The following is a 12,656-nucleotide window of genomic DNA, read 5'->3' as shown; positions in this document are numbered from 1 at the left end:
GTAGCAGCTCTGTTTTATTTTACAGAAAGCTGATACTTCTTTATTTACATGAGGTTAGAAATGAGTTGCAGAAACTTGCAGGTGCATCCTGGGCAGGAAGAAACAGAAAAGGGTCGAGGTGATGCTTCGCTAACAGAGTGTGAAGGGGTTTTTTTTGTAACTTGCAAGTCTGCAACCAGCTTTTTAAACAAGTGAAACGTGTGCTTCATGTACAACAAATTATGAAATGATGCTCTCTAGTGTACAGATATTATTATAATATTTATTCATTCAATAATTGTGAGAATGGCTGAAAGACTTTCAAGAGTGATGTGATTACAGTTAAACTCCAAAGATAGAAAAGTATTTTCTTATTAAACTTTGCAATAATGCAGAAATGGTGCACGTGTTGTATATTAAGCCTTTTAACTTGCTTTTATATGTAAATAACTGTAGTTTCTGTGACAGCACTAAATAGGTTGACAACAGAAATCAGCAGGTTGTCTTTGTGATAGTGATAACTCATATTTCCAGATGACATACAACTAGAGAACAGGAAGAAATTGTTCTCTATAATATGAATACTTTGGAAATGTAGTTCATCCAATTTAGGTCTTGGCAATTATATGTGCAGATTTCTTTCTAAAATTTGTTTCAATCCAAAAATTTAAACAGAATTGAGTGAGAACTTAATAAATCAGGTGATTACCTGAAGTTGAATCTTTCAAACAAGAAAAGAATCCATCAAAACTCTGCACAACTGTGGATCAAGGGTGTCCTGCAAACTCTTGGTCAATGCTGCCATCTGTCTCCTATTAGTGGAGGTGTTCTCCATCAGTTCTTTGCTGGCTTTAACCCAACTGAACAGCATTGGAAAGTAGTTGTGCAACTGTTGAGCAAACAAAAAAATTCCATTCAACACAAATCACCAGGTTATCAGATATGCTGTGCTTGCATTTTTAATTACAGAAGACATTTGTATGACTAGACATGGCCTCATTGCTAGATTAATACTCCTAAGTATGATAAAGTTGCCAATCCTGAGATATCATTTTATTATTAGTTTTGGATTTAAGGAAAAGGAAAGTGAAATCATGTTGACGGGTATCAATTATATGGTGATATGGTGATGATTCTGCAAATATTTTGTGATGGCTAAATACTAGCGGCTTGCATGTCTTCTTTTAACATTCTGAATTGTCCCACTGCCTAAACGAACAAACATTAGGAGCCTCAATGACTACCAACCAGTTGCTCTAACACCTGTTAAAGTGTTTCAAGAAGCTGGTTCCACACCACATCATGTCCTGCCTGCCACCTACACTCGGCCCACTCAGATGCAAAGCTAATAGATCAGCTGAAGGTGCCATTGTTACAATACTCCACACCACCAAAACCATAAGAAAACCCTGGAAAAAAAACCTCCAAAAGGTTATAAGCATCGGGATTTACAGCAGGAACTATGAAGATGAGGAAAAGGAAAAGGACAGTAAAAAGCAGGCACAAATGAAAAGACAAATTAGTCTTTAATCTAATTAGAAACATGTAAAGTATGCATTTTACTCTGTAATTCAGTCCACATTAAAGTCAAGATTTTCACCCCTAAAATAACCACTGCAAACTTATTACAATGTTACCGTCACTAACTGCCAAGTGACATCTGTGCTGTGGACAGGATGCACCTTTTTTTTCAATTAGGAACTAATTTCAAACCATCAGGTTTTAATGTTGTCGATAGAGGAAAAGAATCCAAAACAAGCCAGAAAGCACTAGAATATCCTCAGGGACACAGAGCCACATTACACACAGCAACAAACTTGCTGTGTGTAAAAAGACTTGACAAGGTGTCCTGAAACTTTTCGATGTGTCCCTGCTGCAACACACCTCAATAACACGAGTAGGTCATTAGTAAGACTCTATAGAACTTGACTGCATGCTGAGGTTGTAATTCACCCATTTGATTCATGTTACAGCAGCTCATGAGTTAATGAACATGGTGCAATAAAAGCACGTTTAGAAGTACATTTTTCAACGAGTCTTTACTTCACTTTAACTTACTTGAGTAGGGTTAGGGGTTGCTGCCTCAGCATGCAGCCATGTGAAGTTCAAAATGGCCAAGGGCCAAACCCCCTCAGTCATTGTAGGGCATTTCCCATCCATCACTAAGTGCTTCTCAACCTTCAGCACACCTATCCAAGTGGGACTGAAGACAAAACTTGTTAAATTCTCCTCAGCATACTGGTCCTTTGTTTTCCAGGCCCTCCTGTCAGTAACAGCATGTTTACATGGATACCTGCAGAAGGAGAAGTTTGATCATGTTCAAGCAGTGACACACTTAGGGCTCCCCAAACCTCACTTTAACCGGTGACTACCCTACATTAATGTAACAGAAGGTTTAGTTACATTTCAAAGCCTGTACGTTTTCCACCTGAATCAGTACTTCAGATTTTGACTGGGTATTTTTTACACAAGTGTCTCTACTTCTATTTGTATAAAGAATGTCTGTACTTTCGCCGCCTCTGCATGAATGCAACACAGAAACACTTTTACACAAAGAAGGAACAGCGTTCACCTAAAGCGGCCATGAAACTTTCTAATAGGAGGTCAAGGACATGGACAACAAACTGTCATGGTGCCTCTGTCCTCTTTGTCTCCCTCTTGAGCACTCTACCTCTCCTCTGTTATCTGTGGGTGTGGGTGTGCTGGTCTATGTGCAATAGTGTGACTCATCCTAGTTTCCTGTCTTTTGTGTGCCACCCTGCTATCACCGATAACTTTATTGGAGATGCCACTAAAAGGAGTGGTTAAGCAATGGATTTAAAAAATAAATACATAAATGATATATATGTATGCATATAGCTGGCAACCTGGATTAAACCTGTAGAGAGAGACTTAACTGATATCTAAACACCAAATGAGTGACGAATAGTCCTGTTTAAATAACCAGCTAATGATAAAGTGCTAACTGAATGAGAAGAAGTGTATATATTGAATAATTTGTTCATTTAGAAATACAAATATATGATTAATACAGTGTGTTTAATGCAGACTTTATAAAATTGTTTGTTTGGTTTTTTGCAGGGTCCTATAAGTGAAGAACTTCAAGTCAGAGTGAAAGTTTTGTTTAGGAAATAGAAATGCTCCTGACAGTGGACGTGCTTGTGTATGTGAGGGGAGAAGGAAGGATTAAATGATCTCAGACTGGAGAAAATGTTCTTTCTCTAAATGGTTCCGTTGTGTAGTGGGTGATGATGAGCCAAAAATGCAAACACACCACTTCCTGACACAGCAGCTATATCAGTCATGTGATTATTTTATTTAGTTATTTAGTTATTTTACAAAAAAATACACTCACCGATACAGGGTTTCGCTCTTTGTGCTTGATGAGACCTGTGGAGAAATCCTGTGAGAGTTCTGGAGAGACTTTCTGTGGAGAAGCTGAATCTGGGAGAGTCACTGAAACTTGGGAATTGGGATCATCACTGCTGTGGATTTTGTGTTTGGATTATTGTTGCACTACACTTAAATAAAATCAGTGCTTCGCCTGGTGACACGTTGACTGTGGTGGCTAATTAATGTTTATTTCTTCATGTATTCTAAGTGAGAGGATGAGACCCACAGGTGCATCCTGGGCAGGAAGAGGTGGAGGAGTAGAGAGGTGATGCTTCACTGAAGTGTGAAGATTTGCAAGCTGCTGCACAACCAGCAGTTTAAACCAATTACATGTGTGCCTATGTATACTTAGAATTATCAAATGCTGCCACCTAGTAGACAAATATGATAAAGCATGCATTTTCAGAATTTTACTTATGTACTTTATGTGTTTTATATTGATTATACGAATAAGACTACTTGCATAATTCAAAAATGATTAAATTAAATTCTCCTGTGTGTGTTCTCTTTACTAAATTTAACTGAATCTCTTCACTGGTCTGAAGCTCAGCACTGGATGGAGGGAAGACCGTCAGGACAGGAGGAGGGAGGCTGGAGCCTGAAAATTAATAGAAGGTGTTCAGAAACCAGAAATGAGGTCTGAAGTAACAGTAAGTGATGTAGACAATAATCTGAAAAATCTATAATAATAATAAAAATAATAATAATTTCATCTAGAAAATCTGGTGCAGCAGAATTTTTTTTACACATGAAAAGGAAAAACTTTTTTCCCAAAAGCATCAGTTCTTTTTTAAATCATTACTGATATTATTAGTAGTACTCTAAAATTATACAGTAACAGTACGATCGCTTCAAGACCAATAAAATACTTCAGAGACAATCAGATTTGATGTAAAACTTGGCCATATTAATAAGGTCAGATTGTAATGTTTTTACTTCATATATTAACTTCAGTAAACCAGTTAGCAATGGGAGGAGATTGAATACAAGCATTTTTTTCTTAAAAAACAAAAAACTAAACTTGAAATTAAATAATACAATTTTTTAAGACAAATGATATTGTATAAACGGTTCCAAATCAGTTTCTATGCACTTTAACTAAGCATCTGCAGATAAACGCACTCAAAACATTTATATTTTTTAATATTCAGTCCCGATCAAAAGATCACTTGAAAGATGGCAAAAAATCATATTTTGCCTGGATCTTAACAAGATTTCCAGCTTCAACATCCAACAAGAATAAATGGGAGTGCGACAAAACATTTTTTGAACATGCAATTTCTTGAAAACAACGCTTAAACTAAAAGAGGCTGTTTTACAGCTGATCAAAAGTTTAGGACCACATGCCTTTAAAAGGCCTAATCTGTGCAAAAATGTGGATTCATTGTCATTTTCTGTCAGGTCTCACACTGTCATGACGTTCTGATGGCAAAGGCCAAAATATTTTCCCTTTTTGAACGTGGTCAGGTTGTTGAACTGCATAAGCCATAAGCAGGGTCTCTTGCAGCATGCCATCACTGCTGAGGTAGGACGCAGTAAGACAGTCATTTGAAATTTGTTAAATGATTCTGAGGGTTTTGGAACAAAGACGTCAAGTGGAAAACCCCAAATAATCCCCCCTAGCACTGAGCTGGAGGATACAATTGGCTGTCCGTCAAGACACTGGATGGCCATTACTGGTGCCGAATGCCCCCCCCCCCCAAAACAAAAAACGTCTTCAATGTCCTCGTCTCCTTGAACACCACAGAACTGACCGTTTGGACTTTGCAAGAGAGCACCAAACATGAGACATTGAAAGATGGAAGATAGTTTTAATCTCTGAAGAGAAAAATGTAACCTTGATGGTCCTGATGGTTTCCAATGTTACTGGCGTGAGAAGCAGATCCCACCTGAGATGTTTTCTACGCGACACAGTGGAGGTGCTTTTTCCTTCAGTGGAACAATGGAGCTTCAGGAGGTGCAGGAGCATCAAGCGCTTTAACTAACATTTATATTTATTAACAAGTTGTCTGTTTTTATTTTGATGCTTTTGATAATTAAAAAAGTTTCTTACAGTGTCACTCTGCTTTAAAACCAACTAACAATTGGAATAAATTATCATAAATCTCTTCAACATATTGTGAAGATCGCTCTTTGCCATCTAGTGGTTAGAGAGAGAATTAGGCTGTGCATGCGGCTTGTATATAGCTGGAATTAAGTATGGGGCAGCACAACCAGTTATTAAACGCAGTTCCTTGCACACATAGGGTCAGGCAGGTTTAGATACCGCCCCCCCTCCTTTTTAATAAATGAAATCATCACTTTAACACAGAATTTTGTATTTTCTTGCATTATCTTTATCTAATATTAAAATGTGGTTGATGATCTGAAACATTTAAAAAAAAAAACAAATATGCAATAAATAAATATGGACGAAGGGGGATAAAAGACTTTTATTTTACTAATTAATTCTGGTTTTGGCCACAGTAAAACCAGCCTTTTACCATTCTGTGCAAAAATAATTAATATGTGACTTCAATTCCCAGCGCATTTTAACAGTGACAGGACCTAATCATGAAACCATGATAGACCAAGCTACTACCTTCTATGGAGTGTATGGAGGCTGTTGAGCGTCCTTTCTTTGCCTCCTCCTGGGCATGCCTTGTTTCCAAAGCAGACAGTATGGTAATGCAAATAACTTCAAATTAGGCTAAAACGTGTTCATTTAAGGTTGATCATGACCCAGTGCACGAATGGTCGCGCGCTTGCTCTACCAGCATTTTTTTTTTATTTAAGAAACGATTTTGTCAAGTGCGTCAGAGAACCCTTGGTCATTACGGAAGTCAAGCTAATTCCGTGATTAAAATAATTATAAAAATAGGTCTCTTAGAGAAACTATGTGATTGACTTCATATTGTGAAAGTCTTAAACGGAAGTAGTTCTACAAACCTGGTCACTTGACAGTGGTGCAAGATGTCGCTCAGTCTTTCTTTACCGAAGCTGAATCCCAAATGCGCGTCGCTTACCGTCGCATCTTTTTAAACCCAAATCAACTGTTTTGCCATTAACTGGCATGTTACATGTAGTACAAGGCAGGGCGTTTAGAAGGTTTTTATTTTGAAAGAAACACACATGGGATATTTCCAAATTTTTTGGAACAATCCAGATTTTAGAGTGTATAAAATAGGTGTAAATAACAGAAGGCTTTCACTCGGTGACCGAGTAGATGAACTGATTCTGTCAAAAGATAGCCGAAAGAAAGAAAGCGCGTGGCATGATTCATGATCTTAGTGTTCAAAAAGTCAACACACAGATGTGTTCAAATGGAAACGACTGTCAACATCTGTCTCCAGGTCTGCTCGAGCTGAAGGTGAAGCAGGATTTTCGGGGGGCTCTCTATGAGGTGTGCTGGAATAAAATGCTGCGCATTATTGCTCCCGTTAGAGGTTAGGCTTCTTAAATTACACACGCACCTGAGTCAGGAATTTATTTTCTGACCCTTGTTTTCGGTTAGGCATTTGCTGTCTTCTGAAAAGCGACGAGGAGGATGGTCTTTGCTCTACATGTAATTGTCATGTCTTCGGCTTTTTTCAATCCCAGTTTTGCCTTCAGTTCTCACTTCGACACAGGTAAGGGTCAAAGGAGGATTTCCTATTTCTAATAAGAATGTTTATCCGTTCACTGGAGAGCTGCTCGTTATTTATGTGCTTTTTATGATTTGCTTGAGTGATCACTGTTGGTAATATGCCATATATCATATGTACATACATTTTCTTTCTTAACCAACAGTAGCATCAATAATATACCAGAGTATGTCGTGAAAAAACACAATGATCCTAAACCCTTACAGTCTATATATGGGTGGTTTTTTTCACTGTCATATCATAGCTTGGTGAAAAGAGGGTTAAAAGTTATACCTGCACTGAACCTGCATAATCCTACCTACACATACATCCCTGCAGTTGTTGTGTGCATGCATGTAGTGTATGTCTGTGCTGTGATCAGGGTGTGCGCCTGTAGGCTGACTAATACATTACAGCTATGCATGGTTCTGCTGTTTGAGGTTGCAGTTTTTGGTCCTCATTTGGATGCAGCATTTAATCGTCCCCAGCATGTCAAGTGACGGGATCTTGGCAAAGGTGAGCCCGTGTGCTGCTGCAGTGTTTTGTGACAACTGAGCAGAAAGACAAGCCCTCACACAGGATGGCAGGGCTTGAATTAGAGCAGAATAAATAACTGTGTACAAATGTAAACAGGACTAAGAGAGTCCCTGCACTGGGTGCAGTGTGCTGAGCATACAAATGACAGCACTGAGCACAGTGGCTCTCAAGTTTCAGGCTCTATCTGTCCTCCCCACTCTGGACACTCTCAGTGATCCCTGATCCGTTTCTGTCCAATTATTCCACCCTCTTCTATGTTCCCGTGACTCTCTCCATGTCTTATTTGGTGTCTCTAAGCTCTCTTGTCCTTAAGTCCAAACGTAGCACAAAAAGGGGGCTTCCATTTAAAATGAGGTTATATGTGATTATATGTCTTTCTTTTTGCATTTGCAAAGTTGTAAAATATTACATGAAGAAATTTCTGCCTTCATATACTTGAAAAATAAGTGGTGGGTGCTGATCTGGCCATCCCTGGGAATGTTTAGTGCAATATGATACAAACAAACCAAAAGAGTTCTTTTAATTTGGAAAAATGATAAATAGTTCCCAATTAAATTATGTGTAAAATGCCTGCTAAAGCTCTTGTGGGCCATCTGTAATATTGTTGCATTTGCATTTTTTCCCTACTGGAGAACACAGGTTTGTAAACCATTCCATCAGGATTATTCAGTGAAAAATATTTTCTTTCATCAGCTTGAAGCGGGAGAGCCTCTCTTACAGCTTTACATATATGAAGATTTCAGCTTATATGAGGTGGAAAGGGTGGGGTATGAGTGGGACTGTGAATGTGGCTTGTATATCACTGGAATTAAGTATGGGGTCTGGACTGTCACTCCTGTCAAAATGATCTATATTTCTCATGAGAGGAGGCCCTCACCACCGATCTGATTCCTTTCTAGTAATTGGACTGAGAATCAATGTTGCCTAGGAGATGGAGGGGGTGTGTTTTAGAAGGAACCAATCATTTCTGCAGCCACTGCTAAGGACAGAAAAATGCTAGAGACCCTTAAAGGGGAGGGACATACTCAGAGAGGAATTAGCTGTAGTCGCTGAATATGCTGTTTGCAGATTAATTAAACACACTCTCATTTTGGATCCACTAATTTGAGGGAATGGGGCAGTGAAATGAAACGATAGCCACACATACAAACTACTGGGAGGATGTAAATGTCAGATTCTCCATCATTCCACCATTTGGAGCTTTTCAAACTGACCATTTTAACAGTGTAATCGACTGTGCATGCACACACAAATTCAGCACACCTTCACTCACACAAACACTTGGTTAATTTGACATCAAAGCTAAAATTCAGGCAGCGTTTGAACTGCAGCACCCCTCGAGCCAACCTCCACAGCTGCATTTTGTCCCTATGCCCCGGGCTGTATAAGAACACGGTGTGCTCTACCTCTGCACGCTTTCACGCAAACAGTGACACATGTTCAAAAACACACATCCAGACATGAAAACAACCATGAGGCCAAGTCAACTGTCACATTGGCTGGCATTATATAAGCCATCAGCCAAGACAGACACACCATAGCAGGTTTGAATTCATCAGCCTTCACATGACTGGATTGGGGTTCGGTCTGAGTGCAGCCAGGGGTAAAGTAGCACCCGGCTGCGCTCAGTAGAGTGTAGCATTCTGCACCAACAACTGCAGCCAACACCTGGCCTACTATTGCTTCAGCACCAAGGAGAGCGCTCCCATCAGGAGCGGTAGCAGATGTACGTGCGCGCTAACGTTTAGACCTGGCTGCATCCTTGATACAGACTAAATCTGCAGCGCATCACTGTCACTGCGAACAGACAATGGATTGATATGGAAGGAAGCACTGATACACCAACAAGCTGACAATGCAGCACTGTGGGAGGCTGTCTTTCAGCACTCACCTCTAATGCCTGGAGGTGGCAGTGGCATCGAGTGTACATGTTATAAATAGTGTCTTGGTGTACACATGTTCCATGCATGTTTCACATTGAGGAAAGCTTTCACGTGACCCACGTGACACATGGACACACTGCTGCAGGCTGTAACCAAGGCGTTGGTGATGCTGAAGGGAAGAGATTTTAAAAATGGTTTCTGTGTTTGCTCTCGAAGCTCCTCCCACTGACTGGGTCAGTACAAGCCAGTCACCGCGGACTATTTGATTATTCATCTCTTCATGTGTAACACCAAGCACTTTGGTTGCATAAGTCTTCCTCTGGGGGAACTAGAATAAGAATGAAGTGGATTTCAGCACTGAAGGGAAACCATCTATGTCTCCTCTGTGTGCTCTCTGTGTGATGATGTGGTGTGCCACAGTTGTTTAAAGCTCTGTGTGTAGTTGTTTAGGGAGGAAATACAGTGTTAAATTTTTCTGTGCACTGTAAATGTCAGATTGCACTGGTGGCAATTTAGCAACATCTCACATAACAAATGAATAGCGCTAGTTCAAAAACAAGGTTGATGTGTAGTCAGTTTTTAGAATTGTGTTATTATAAGATGATGACTAAACAGCTGCTGCTGGAATTTGGGTGTAAAGTGTGCTCATTGTGTGCTAGTGTGTTCACTGCATTTGGGTCAGAATAGGCACATGTTTAATAGAAGCAGACAAACACGGATGTGCACAAGAACCAGCTTAACTCACATTAAATTGTTTTGTACGGGAATATTTGCATTTCAGCTTTTACATTTGCACACAGTCAAATACTATTGGGCATTCACTGCTGTGGTATGCATCACAAGACTCTGGCTGACTCTGTCATATAAAGTGCATATGGTTTGCACATGCATTAAATTTGTGTTTATCAGCCTGAGGCCTAAGTATACAAGTGTGGTGTCATGTGAGTGCAGAGTTGCGCTCTGTCAGGTCTGCATGCAGACAGCGCTGTCACTGATGACAATTTATACAATTCAGTAGCTGTAAAAGTTGTTTGACTCTAATCCTGCCATTTTTTTTACTAGAGTTTAGGAAAAACTGCATTGTATTCTCTGTATTGATAAAGACAAATGTAATTTAAATAGTATTGTTACTTGGTGTAGAGGAATAATCCTCTAAGGTTTTGTTTGACAGCTTTTGCATAGAGGACATACAATAATTTTCTTTCTGATGCGTCTTCTTTTGTGTGTAAAGCAATAGTGATGTTAGTTTAATGTTTCTAAAAGGCATTGACTCCTGTTTACATCAATTCTTCATTTCAGTACTTATAGCCTAGAGAGCAGTGAAATAGAAATGGTCAGATCATATCCACAATTGAACTAGATGATTACACCTATATATTTATCAATGCTAAGCCAATAGGAAAACATAACCTGGCCACTTTGTTGAGTCCAGAGCTGTTAGAGCTTAAATGAAATATGAGCTGTGTAGAAATTAAGTATCTTTTATATTCTCTTTCTCTGGCTAACAGGAAGAACTATTACAGTTTGTATCACTAAGCACAAAAACAGGCTTGTATACATACATGTCATAGAGGGGTTCGTGTGGTTACTTCATGATACTCTCTGTCCATTTACCTCAATAAAATCTCCGTACTTGAATATATGGCTGAGTGGAAACACATGCATCACACAATCCTCTGTTTCCCACTCTAGTGGACTCGAGAGGATAAACATATTTTCATCTCATTCATTCATGCAGCTCTCTGTTTGCCAGTTAATGATAAACTGTGAACAGCTTTTGTTCTATTTGTGAAGAACATCAGCTTTGATTCTATCGTGCTGCATAATAATTACCCCAAATTAGCAGTTTTCCTTCAAAATCTCAGCCATCAGCACACATTATAAAGTGCAGGGTAAAGGCCAGCAGAGGCTGCTAGTCCCCTCTGCAATGGTCTGTACATAAATCATAATAATGGCTCAAATAAATGAATTATTAATGTTAAATGTTGCAGCTAACACTTTTTCATTCAGTGCCCTGGTCTTGTAATTAGTCTGTCTTAAAAGATCCATCCATTATAAGCAGAGGTGATATTCAAACCCTTTTTTACAGTAGTGTGCCCTTGCCTGGGCTGTAGGCGGATGGACATGGCAGGCCTATAATGCAGATCCATAGTGGTCCTCCTGGGCTCTCACTCCCAGTTAATGACAGTTATCATGGCTCTCTGCAGGCCAGCTCATCCCTCTGCTATCTGCAGTCATGCACAGACAGTGTGACTACAGAACAGCAAAGAGGATGTAAGATGGTGGAGGATACCATATCCTGCCATTAATCATGTCATTCTGCTCCCTCTGCTCGCAACCCTTCCTTAGTCTGACATCTGTGCACATGTGTATTTGTTGCTTTCTCCTCTGTATGTTCCTGTGTTCATCCCTGTGTCATTACAGTCTTGCGATCCTCTAACTTTCTGATTTAACTTTTCTTGTTTCTTCAGAGCATTTTTATCTCTCTCAACTTGTCATTTGGTTTTCCCTTGAGAAGTCAGTCTGTGTCAAACTGCTACATCCCACTAGATGAAAAAGCAGGAACTAAGTCCAGCAACTTTTCATCCCCACATAAGAAGTCTCAAGTTGGTCCTCACATTAAATCTTGACATTAACTTGAAGAAAAGCAGCACAGAATGATCATATATTCACAAAGGCAGATCTCTGTTAATCACCTGAAACTGGAATTTTTCAGCTATTGCAATTAAAATGTTTTGATTGGTGATTTGCCTGTCACTGCTTTCAAATGCAGATGCCTCATGTGCATTTTTCTTTCTCTCCGCTATGTGATTTATGTGTGAAAGCGAATGGTATTATTGGATGCCACTTGGTACCGCCCAGGCAGGGCAGATGGAGATGCTTGTTTGGCCCTCCAGCATTGTCCTAAATGTAAATTTGGACTGTTTTCTGCTCTCCTGTCCTGTGTGTGTCTCTTTCACAGATTTTCAGCGTTTCCTCTCCGTAGAATTGAGCGACAGTAGAAGTGCATTAAGGGTGTAAAACTGGAAGAAACTAGTCTACTCTTGCATAAGTGGTGACACTTACTGCCACAGTCTAGGACTTGCTGCATTATTTTCAAAGCATACTAATATCAACTTAGTCGTTCGTACCTTTTAGAAATGTTCCTCTGTAAAATATTTCATTGTCATCCAAGATCATTTAAATGTTCTCTTTAATATCAAACGAAGTTGCAAATATTATTTCTTAATATAAGCTTCTGTATAGAAGGAATGGCTATAAC

The 12,656-nt window shown here is 39.4% G+C and overlaps 1 protein-coding gene across 2 annotated transcripts in view; it reads left to right on the top strand.

The window, feature by feature from the left end:
* Positions 1-6,306: 6,306 nt before the first annotated feature.
* Positions 6,307-12,656, top strand: part of aatka (apoptosis-associated tyrosine kinase a) — a 29,717-nt gene continuing 23,367 nt past the window's right edge. Inside the window, exons 1-2 of one of the 2 annotated variants that reach the window (XM_026164807.2) lie at positions 6,307-6,754; positions 6,866-6,980. In XM_026164807.2, coding sequence (XP_026020592.2) covers positions 6,899-6,980 — 82 coding nt within the window. In that variant the 5' untranslated portion in view covers positions 6,307-6,754; positions 6,866-6,898. Of the gene's footprint in view, positions 6,981-12,656 lie in introns of both variants that reach the window. The other variant, XM_080300831.1, reaches the window with a different exon arrangement.

This window comes from Astatotilapia calliptera, chromosome 4, assembly GCF_964374335.1.
Source record: "Astatotilapia calliptera chromosome 4, fAstCal68.1, whole genome shotgun sequence".
In the NCBI taxonomy this organism is placed as follows: Eukaryota; Metazoa; Chordata; class Actinopteri; order Cichliformes; family Cichlidae; genus Astatotilapia; species Astatotilapia calliptera.
Note: the sequence above shows the minus strand (reverse complement) of the source record. Positions and strands in the feature narration are given on the sequence as shown.